General features: G+C 41.1%; 2 protein-coding genes across 2 annotated transcripts; both read right to left on the bottom strand.

Moving 5' to 3' along the window:
- Nucleotides 1-4,730: 4,730 nt before the first annotated feature.
- LOC138884191 (uncharacterized) lies at nucleotides 4,731-5,087 on the bottom strand. Its single transcript, XM_070165225.1, has one exon. The coding sequence runs from the start codon at nucleotides 5,085-5,087 to the stop codon at nucleotides 4,731-4,733; it is 357 nt and encodes a 118-aa protein (XP_070021326.1).
- Nucleotides 5,088-7,453: 2,366 nt separating this feature from the next.
- On the bottom strand, nucleotides 7,454-8,869 carry LOC138884190 (uncharacterized). Its single transcript, XM_070165220.1, has 2 exons — nucleotides 7,924-8,869; nucleotides 7,454-7,878 (listed from the first exon to the last, which is right to left on the bottom strand). The coding sequence occupies exons 1-2, from the start codon at nucleotides 8,867-8,869 to the stop codon at nucleotides 7,454-7,456; spliced, it is 1,371 nt and encodes a 456-aa protein (XP_070021321.1).
- Nucleotides 8,870-11,334: the final 2,465 nt, after the last annotated feature.

The raw sequence follows: 11,334 nt of genomic DNA, 5'->3' as shown, positions 1-11,334 counted from the left end.
CATGGCCGCATTTAATTGGCCAGAACACTTCACTTGCACACGTGGCGTGATTTCATTGGCCTTTTAGTGTGACTGGGCATGCTTTGTCATTTTGACACATGGCACGATCCTATTGGCTCTTTCGCTTGACTTGGCATGCCACGTCATTTGACGTGTGGCATTGGGCCTCTAGGAAGATGACTTCTTGGGCCTAATAAGATGGGCTCATCATTTGTAGCCCAATTAAATGGGCTAGCCCAGTCAATATTTATTGGACTTAAATAATTAATTCAATTATATTAGCCCATAATATTTATTTGGACCAATATATCTTGAATTTAAAATATAGTCCAAATTATTTAATGAATTTAATTTCAACCAAATTTATATGCCCACAAATGCCCCCTACTTCAAGACTTGTCAAGGTATAAACTTTAAACACTAGACTTGAAGTATTTACAAGAACAATTTGTATCATCCTTCTTACAAGCGCTTTGCCGGGTTAATTCATGTATATCCCTTTCAACTTGTAGCTTAAAACGACTCATTGTCAAATTACGAAAAAGTGTAATAGCTTTATTTGCTATTATTTTGGAAGTAGTACGTCATACCACAATTTACATGAAATGGCCCGCTGTGCTTATTGATTTCAAAAGATTTGCACATGACTCTCTTTCTTTGCAATTCAAAATTCTGATGTAAGAAATAACTTTCTTTCTTCATTCACATGCATTAATAAGGCAATTATATATTCACTTTAAGTTTTGGACAAAGATGATATTCCTTTCCACGTAGACTTGCTAAGATACGTTTCCTTACTTCATTGGGAATGCTTTTTTGAACTTGCATGTGGGTACACGCCGACACACAGTAACCATCTTCGATTAGGAGACTAATTCGTGCAATTTAATTCCTTGTTGGAATTGATCATGGCAGTCATCCCACATCGGCAAAGCCACTTAATGTGCTGCCTCGAGAAATCTATAAATAGCCACATTCTCATGTATTTGAGCATCAATCAGCTTACGGCATCTTCAAGCTGCCCTTGAATTCGTTTCTTTGACGATTGGAGGCATTAACGCAAAGGTAATTTCTTCTTCTTTTCTCGTGCTTTTCTTGTTTTGTTGTCCCCTTTTTTTTTTCTTTGTAAGTCAAGCGAGAAAGATATGTTCTTGTTTAACAAGATGATCCACGCATGAAGAAGATAATCTTGGGGTGTGAGGGGATAAGTATTCATCCTTTCCCGATTCTTGGAGAGATTACTCTCAATGTGGCCCAATTCTTGGAGAGATTACTCTCAAAATGGCCCAATTCTTGGAGAGATTACTCTCAATGTTGCCCGATTCTTGGAGAGATTACTCTCAAAATGGCCCGATTCTTGGAGAGATTACTCTCAATGTGGCCCAATTCTTGGAGAGATTACTCTCAAAATGGCCCGATTCTTGGAGAGATTACTCTCAAAATGGCCCGATTCTTGGAGAGATTACTCTCAATGTGGCCCAATTCTTGGAGAAATTACTCTCAATATGGCCCAATTCTTGGAGAGATTACTCTCAAAATGGCCCGATTCTTGGAGCATTTCATCCATTTAGACCTTTGTACCCATTTTAATATTCTTGATTCGAACTTTGATGACCCCTATTTTCTTTTTCTTTTTTTTAGCACGAAGAGATGACAAATTTCAGGGACTATACCTCACCTTCCTCAAAACTTAGATATCTCATCATCGAGACTGAAGATCGCATAGAACAAACCAAGCTTTTGGTTCACACCTCACAAGCCGGCCGATACGCAGCCTCATGCCCTCCTCTAAGGAACTCCCTTCATGTAGAGAACTGGACCTTGGAACACAAATCGATATCTAATCTGTCACGCCCCAAACTAGGGGAGGCACAACTGGCACTCGATACTGTATTCGATCGAGCTAGCCACTAAACATACTAGCTAACTAAACTGGGGGCCCAACAGATCGGGCAGCACAACATTTAAAATACTAAGCCTGGACCATTAAGGTCATGACCTGAATAATATAAGCCATATAAACAAAGGTAGACGAGCCAAAATAATAAAGTACTAGCTGGCGGACGAGGCCGCGATTGGAGACATACATGCCTACACACATATATATACATGCCAAGCCTATGGGCTGGAGACTGAAATCTACAAAAAGAAACCCAGAATACTGTGTCCACAATAGCCTCTAAGAGTGTCATAAGCACTGTCGGAACAAGGCCCCTACTATACCTAAACTGTACACAAAAGTAACCATCCTATGAAAGCTCCAGGAAGAGGGGGAGCTTACCAACTCACAGCTGAACCCCGAAATCCTAGCGGAGGGGTCGATCAGAGTCCCTACCTAGACCTGCACGCACGAAACAAAAATGCAGTGTCCCCAGGCAACGGGACATCGGTACGAATAAAAATATACTGGTATGTAAGGCAGAAAGTAGAATCATACATAGCTGATGTAACAAAAAAATAATAGTGAAACCACCTGACACTGAAACTCTTATAGCCTCCATGACCGACATCCGACCTCATAGTAATCAATTATGCATGGTATGCTCGTGTAAGTGTATGTCGTGAATACATATATATTGATGCAAATGCATAACATACCCAACCAAATGCTAGCAATGGCGGTCTCTCCCGGTAGCTAACCGGTATCATATTGCCAACCCGTGGCCATCTGTACAATATATATAGTTTTTCGGGCAAATAGGCCCCTTACCTCCGATTATAGCTCGAAGTCCATGCATAATATGCCATGTATGATATGAACTTTTAATGCACATAATAGGCCATAACAAGAACTTAGCCAATCTTAGCACATAGGTACTCTCATCCTCATGATCTCATAATCACCTTCGTATCGCATACAATTGTCTTGTGGAACCTCATATGTTTTCTTTGAATAAATAAGCTTGAAAACTTAAATCGACTTTTAGAAAGATAACTTAACTCTGAAGATGTTCATAAAAAGGCTTAAGGTGTTCACTTAGTCCTTATACCTGATTTCTTGATAATTAGTAAAGGAAAGTATATCAAAAATCAAGTGTTTTAATAGTTTAAACGTAAAATTTATATTTGAGATTTTTGGAAATCGATGTGTCACTTTAGAGATTTTAAAAATATACTTTAACAAGGAAGAAGGACTGATCGTAAATACTACATGCCTTTATTTTGTTTAGTCACATAACCCAAAGACGAATAAGAATTCATATATATAGACATATGGATAAGAAAACTGACAAAATGACATATATAGATGTCGAATACCCTAATTAACCGAACGAGTGGAATATCAACCTAATAGCATCATGAAAATAATTCAGTTACGATCCCAATGCCTTTCACAGAAGGTCTTTCTAGCAATACAATAGTAAAATATCACATTTGACGTCTTAGGAATTTCCAAGAATTCGTGCAAAAAGGAAGGACGGAGCTTAGCCTTAACATACCTTTCCAACGAACGTCTGAATGCCTCTAGTTCCTTCAAGAAAGTTGTTCCTTACTTCCTAAGCTTCGCAAACACTATATATATGCAGCTTATACACACTTATAAACAGTTCATAATTGAATTTAAATCGGCAGATTTTCCATATGGCCCTAACTTGACGAAACGTCCGTAGAACTTTCTAAAAATGATCATTAAAGAGTACCAAGATGATTACCTTGGAATATCAAGTATAAAGCCTGAAGAACCAGCAAAAACAACAAATTCCTATCTTCCAAAAATAGCTCCAAACACAGTTATAGAAGGGGGAAACGATTAAAAACACCATGGAACCCTCTCTTCAGCACCCTCACTGTTTTGGGACGAAAATGAAATGTTTTGGGGTCTTACAAGTCGGATTTGCCAACTTATACCACTTGTTTGACCCGACTCGGTTCGCGACCCGGTTTCAACCTGGACAGTCCGGGGGTAAAATAGTCATAACTTTTTACTCCAATGTCCGTTTGATGTGAGGTTTTTTTGGTTGCGAACTAGACTTGTAGAACTTCAATTTGATAGGTTGTGGGTCCCATAACTCATTATATATTGGGAGAAATAATCTGATACATTTTACCCAAAGTTTAGAAAAATTATTAGAGAAATTTACGATAACCTTTGCCGAACTTTATTTCGCAACTTGCTTGACTCCAAAACATAACATGTGACCTGTGTGATATTATAATACCTCATAATACACTATTCTTAGCATATTAGACACTCTTAGTCTTATCCCACAGGTGCAAGTTAACTTAAACCTTCTGAACGCGCGGGGTGCTACCCGAGCCATTTCTTTAACCACGAACCTTTGTTTAAGGGATTCCTTTGACCTAAAGCTTTAGTTAGTTCCTTGATATTACCACACATTTTCAGTCTTATTCTCCCAATGTGCTATACCCAATCGTATATACCTAATATAACTACGCCACATTACGTATATTACGTAAGAGAAGAGAAAAAAACACATGGGGTCTCACAGTCTCCCCCCCCCCTAAGAACATTCGTCCGCGAACGGGTCAAATCAATTCCTTGGTTTCATTTTTTTCCCTCTAATACGTTATTTGCGAGGCTATATTTGTTACATTTGCAAAGCATAAATCAAATTCTGAAGATTCCAACTACTAGGCTTCGTATAGCTATCTCGCAATAAGAAATTTAAATTGCACTTTCTTGTCATTTAAAAATCCAATTAAGTGTTGTAAAGAAATAATTACCAATTATTTAAATGCGACTCACCTTAAGTCGTAAATAGGTAGGGTTACTTCTTCCTCATTTCCTCCTCAGCTTCCCAGGTCATTTCTTCGATGTTATTATTTCGCCATAACACTTTCACGGAAGCCACTTCTTTAGTTCGAAGCTCTATTACCTGCCGATCTAAAATAGCTACTGGTACCTCTGCATAAGATAAGTCTTCAGCAATGTGAATATCCTCAATGGGTGTAATACATGAAGGATCTCCAATGCACTTTCGCAACATAGATACATGAAACACAGGATGAACTGCTCCCAATTCTGAAGGCAAATCAAGCTCGTACACCACCCTACCAATCCTCCGAATAATATTATACGGTCCAACATACCTGGGGCTGAGCTTCCACTTCTTTCCAAATCGCATGACGCCCTTCATAGGCGATACTTTCAAGAAAACCCAATCTTCTACATCAAACTCTAAGTCTCGTCATCGAACATTTGCATAAGACTTCTGCCGACTTTGTGCTGTACACAGGCGGTCTCTAATAAGTTTTACATTTTACATTGCTTGCTGGACTAAATTAGGACCTAGCAACTCCGCTTCCCCGACCTCAAACCAACCGATCGGCGACCTACACTTCCGCCCGTATAGTGCTTCATAAGGGGCCATTTGAATACTAGCTTGGAAGCTGTTATTATAAGTGAACTCAATAAGAGGTAGATGATCATCCCAACTTCCTTTAAAATCTAGCACGCAAGCACGTAACATATCCTCAACTGTCTGAATAGTACGCTCTGCCTGTCCATCAGTTTGCGAATGAAAAGCTGTGCTAAGATTTACCTGCGTGCCTAGACCCTTCTCAAAAGATTTCCAAAAATGTGTTGTAAATTGAGCCCCTCGATCAGAGATAATAGATAATGGTACCCCGTGAAGGCGCATAATCTCCCGAATGTAAAGCTTGGCATAATCCTCGGTTGAATATGTCGTCCTGACTGCAGAAAATAAGCAGATTTTGTAAGCCTATCAATAATTACCCAAATAGAATCATACCTCCATGGAGTGCGAGGCAAACCGGTGATGAAGTCCATATTTATCATGTCCCATTTCCATAATGGAAGTTCAATACACTGAGTTAGGCCTCCAGGCCTCTGATGTTCGGCTTTAACTTGCTGGCAGTTAGGACATTGGGCTACCATCTCCGCGATATCTTTTTTCATTCCATTCCACCAATAGATCTATCGAAGGTCCCGATACATCTTTGTCGCTCCGGGGTGAACTGCATATCTAGAATAATGGGCCTCTGAAAGAATCTTGGCGCGGAGCTCTCCGACTGTCGGTACACATAAGCGGCCCTGGTATCTAAGGACTCCATCTCCAGTTAGCTCAAATAAAGGTTGTCGCTGTTGTGGAATACTTTCCCTCAGTTTTATAAGCTCAGGATCCTCGTGTTGTCGCTCTTTCACTTCAGTAACAAAAGAAGATTTTGCTGTATTCTGAACGAGAATGCATCCACCCTCTGCGTCTACCAAACGCACCTGCAAATTAGCTAGCTGGCATAGATATTTGGTCATCTTGACCTTATCAGCTTCAACATGGCTTAGACTGCCCATGGACTTCCGGCTAAGGGAATCAACAACAATATTAGCTTTGCCAGGATGATATAAAATATCAACATCATAGTCCTTTAGTAATTATAGCCATTGTCTTTGTCGTAGGTTCAACTCCCTCTGTTTAAATAAATACTGGAGGCTCTGGTGGTTGGTGAAAACATCAATATGAACCCCATATAGATAATGCCGCCAAATCTTTAGGGCGAAGACAACTGCGGCTAACTCAAGATCGTGCGTAGGATAGTTCTGTTCATGTTTCTACAACTGTTTGGAGGCGTACGCGATAACCTTACCATGCTGTATAAGAACACAACCTAGGTCAATTCTCGAGGCATCACAATAGACAACATAACCCTCGGTGCCATCTGGAAGAGTCAAGACAGGTGCCGTTGTAAGCCTTTTTGTTAGCTCCTGAAAACTTTGTTCACATGCCTCAGTCCATTGAAACTTAGCTCCCTTATGTGTCAGCTTCGTCAATGGTGCAGAAATAGAGGAAAATCCTTCCACAAACCTTCGATAATACCCTGCCAAGCCTAAAAAGCTACGAACCTCTATCGGATTCAAGGGCCTCGGCCAAGTCATCACAGCTTCAATCTTTTGGCCATCAACCTTGATACCATCGATAGTAATAACATGACCAAGAAAAGCTACAGAAGTTAGCCAAAATTCACATTTAGAGAATTTAGCATATAACCTGTAGTCCTGGAGAGTCCGCAATATAGCTCGCAAGTGATCCTCATGCTCGGCTTCCGATCGTGAATATATCAAGATATCATCAATAAACACAATCACAAATTCATCCAAGAATGGTTTGAATACCCGGTTCATAAGATCCATAAAGGCTGCTGGGGCATTTGTAAGCCCAAAAGACATGACAAGGAATTCAAAATGGCCATACCTCGTCCTAAATGTTGTTTTTGGGATATCAATATCCCTGACTCGTAGCTGATGATAACCAGATCGCAAGTACATCTTCGAAAAGCATTTGGCACCTTGTAACTGGTCAAACAAGTCATCAATCCGTGGAAGAGGATACTTATTATTGATAGTGACTTTATTTAGTTGCCTGTAGTCAATACACATCCGCAAGGAGCAATCTTTCTTCCGAACAAAGAGCACTGGAGCACCCCATGGGGATGTACTTGGCCTAATAAAGCCTTTATCGAGCAAGTCCTTAAGTTATTCCTTCAATTCTTTTAGCTCTGCAGGAGCCATTCTGTAGGGAGGAATGGATATAGGTTGCGTATCAAGAAGCAAATCTATAGCGAAATCGATTTCCCTTTCGGGGGAAATTCCTGGAAGCTCGTCAAGGAATACCGCCGGGAATTCATTCACAATAGGAACCGATTGAAGAGTCGTTGGCTCATTATTTATATCCCTGACATGAACCAGATGGTATATACATCCTTTAGCAATAAACTTCCGAGCCCTAAGGTATGAAATAAACTTACCTTTGGGCGTGGCTGCATTACCTTTCCATTCAAGGACAGGCTCACCTGGAAATTGAAATGGGACCATCTTTGCACGACAATCAATATTAGCATAACAAGCTGCTAACCAATCCATACCCATAATGACATCAAAGTCTAGCATAACCAATTCCACTAAATTAACAGAAGTTGGACGGTCATTAATTCACACTGTACAACCTCGATAGACATGATTAGCAACAATAGAGTCGCCAACTAGCGTAGACACCTCAACTAGCTGTGGCAACAACTCAGATCTCATGTCAAGCTTACCAGCAATAAATGGAGTAATATATGAAAATGTAGAGTAGGGATCTATCAATGCATAAATAGCATGAGAATGTATTGTCAATATACCTATGACAATATCCGGGGATGCCTCTGAATCCTGTCGGTCTGTGAGTGCATAAAAGCGGTTCTGGCCACCATTAAAACTTGAGGTGTCTCCTCCACCTCTCCCCCTACCACGTCCCTGAGTAGACTGTGGACCTGGTCGGGGAGCACGGACTGAGGGCGGAGAGGCTGCTGTGGATCCTGAAGGCTGAGCTGGTGCACCTCTGCCTAACCACGGGCACCGGCTAATAAAATGTCTTGTCTGCCCACAATGATAACATGCACTCGAACCCTGTCTACACTGCCCGGTGTGTAGCTTACCGTACTGAGTACATGGAGGAATAAGCTGTCTCATTTGTGATGAACGCTCCTGTCGACGGCTCTCAGGCTGGCCTGAGCTCTGCCCCGGTCCTGACTGAATATAATGATCAAACCGCTGGCCTTGCATCTGTGGTGGGAAACTACCTGCTGATCGAGGTGGATATCGATGGAGTGGGGGCTTGAAATCACCTGGTGGCTCCCTATAAGACCCCATAGTACGAGCCCTCTTACTCTGCTCCCTATCCCTGCGAGTATCACGAATCCGACGGGAAAGGTCCTCTGTAGTCTGAGCGAAAGCCTGTATGCGGGAAATATCTACATCATCCGATAGGGATGCTACCCTATAGTATCTAATCAGATGATCCCCCAAACCATCCACATAATGATGAACTCTAGCCCTCATGGTACGTACAATATCTGGTGCATACCTCGCCAAAGAATTAAACTTATGGCTATAATCCCTCACACTCATATCCCCCTACTTCAAACTAAGAAACTGGTCAAGACGGGACTCCCGAACCTCCCGTGGCAAATAATGGGCTAAAAAAGCCTCAGAGAAGTCCTCCCACTCTGCTGGCGGAGCATCAGGTCCTCTAGATCTCTCCCATGCCTCATACCATAGGACGGCTACATCACGTAGTTGAAAAGAAGCCAACTCCACAGCCTCGGTGACTGAGGCATGCATCACCCTCAATACTCTATACATTTGGTCTATAAAGTCCTGGGGATCTTCAGTAGAACTGGATCCTCTAAATAATGGAGGGAACAAGTGAAGAAACTCTCGTACCATCAAGCTTCCTGTCCGATCTCTCCGGGCATCTACTCCCGACTCTAGCTGTCGCTCATGAATAGAAACCATTCTAGTCAGCAACTGAACTGCCTCCCTCATCCCCTGCTCCCTAGTCTTTGATGGAGGAACAACGGGTGCTAGAAGTCCTGTGTCTCTAGCTGTCTCAGGTACTAATATAACTGGTGAGGCTGGGCTACTGCATCTCCCTAGGCTCCAACAAGTGCTGGGGAAGCTGAAACTAGGGGTACTGGAGACTCACTGTGTGCCTCTAAGGGAAATCTATCCCTCTAACCCGGTGGGGAACAACTGGTACCTTCCCCGGGATTCATACCTATCTTTCGATGTGCCATCTCCTGAGCGTAGGTAGCCTGTAAGATAAGAAACACAAAACACGATTTAGATTTCATATGTTCTTATAACTTCGCTCTATAGCACGATCTATTAATTGAAAGAAACATAACCATTCCTAAATGCCTCATAACCTCCTGATTATAAGTGTGGTGCATAACACACCCATAAGCAAGACTCTACTAGACACGGCTTGTGGACTCCCTGGGACATGACCTGCTCTGATACCAAGTTTGTCACGCCCCAAACTAGGGGAGGCACAACTGGCACTCGATACTGTATTCGATCGAGCTAGCCACTAAACATACTAGCTAACTAAACTGGGGGCCCAACAAATCGGGCAGCACAACATCTAAAATACTAAGCCTGGACCATTAAGGTCATGACCAGAATAATAATAAGCCATATAAACAAAGGTAGATGAGCCAAAATAATAAAGTACTAGCTGGCCGACGAGGCCGCGATTGGAGACATACATGCCTACACACATATATATATACATGCCAAGCCTATGGGCTGGAGACTGAAAGCTACAAAAAGAAACCCAGAATACTGTGTCCACAATAGCCTCTAAGAGTGTCATAAGCACTGTCGGAACAAGGCCCCGACTATACCTAAACTGTACACAAAAGTAACCATCCTATGAAAGCTCCAGGAAGAGGTGGAGCTTACCAACTCACAGTTGAACCCTGAAATCCTAGCGGAGGGATCGATCAGAGTCCCTACCTGGACCTGCACACACGAAATAAAAATGCAGTGTCCCCAGGCAACGGGACATCAGTACGAATAAAAATGTACTAGTATGTAAGGCAGAAAGTAGAATCATACATAGCTGATGTAAAAAAATAATAGTGAAACCACCTGACAGTGAAACTCTTATAGCCTCTATGACCGACATCCGACCTCATAGTAATCAATTATGCATGTTATGCTCGTGTAAGCGTATGTCGTGAATACATATATATTGATACAAATGCATGACATACCCAAACCAAATGCTAGCAATGGCGGTCTCTCCCGGTAGCTAACCGGTATCATATTGCCAACCTGTGGCCATCTGTACAATATATATAGTTTTTCGGGCAAATAAGCCCTTTACCTCCGATTATAGCTCGAAGTACATGCATAATATTTCATGTATGATATGAACTTTGAATGCACAAAATAGGCCATAACAATAACTTAGCCAATCTTAGCTCATAGGTACTCTTATCCTCATGATCTCATAATCACCTTCGTATCGCATATAATTGTCTCGTGGAACCTCATATGTTTTCTTTGAATAAATAAGCTTTAAAACTTAACTCTACTTTTAGAAAGATAACTTAACTCTGAAGATGTTCATAAAAAGGCTTAAGGTGCTTAACTTAGTCCTTATACCCAATTTCTTGATATTTAGTAAAGGAAAGTATATCAAAAATCAAGTGTTTTAATAGTTTAAACGTAAAATTTATATTTGAGATTTTTGGAAATCGATGTGTCACTTTAGAGATTTTAAAAATATACTTTAACAAAGAAGAAGAACTGATCGTAAATACTACATGCCTTTATTTTGTTTAGTCACACAACCCAAAAACGAATAAGAATTCATATATATAGACATATGGATAAGAAAACCGACAAAATAACATATATAGATGTCGAATACCCTAATTAACCGAACGAGTGGAATATCAACCTAATAGCATCATGAAAATAATTCAGCTACGATCCCAATGCCTTTCACAAAAGGTCTTTCTAGCAATACAATAGTAAAATATCACATTTGACGTCTTAGGAATTTCCAAGAATTCGTGCAA

The sequence above is a fragment of the Nicotiana sylvestris genome, chromosome 2 (genome assembly GCF_000393655.2).
Source record: "Nicotiana sylvestris chromosome 2, ASM39365v2, whole genome shotgun sequence".
Classification (NCBI taxonomy): Eukaryota; Viridiplantae; Streptophyta; class Magnoliopsida; order Solanales; family Solanaceae; genus Nicotiana; species Nicotiana sylvestris.
Note: the sequence above shows the minus strand (reverse complement) of the source record. Positions and strands in the feature narration are given on the sequence as shown.

Excerpts from the sequence above, each read along its gene's own strand:
- LOC138884191 (XM_070165225.1), bottom strand. The coding sequence starts at position 5,087 with ATGCGATTTGGAAAGAAGTGGAAGCTCAGCCCCAGGTATGTTGGACCG.
- LOC138884190 (XM_070165220.1), bottom strand. The coding sequence starts at position 8,869 with ATGAGTGTGAGGGATTATAGCCATAAGTTTAATTCTTTGGCGAGGTAT. Across the intron at positions 7,879-7,923 it reads TGCTAATCATGTCTATCGAG|TGGAATTGGTTATGCTAGAC; the intron begins GTTGTACAGTGT and ends CTGTTAATTTAG.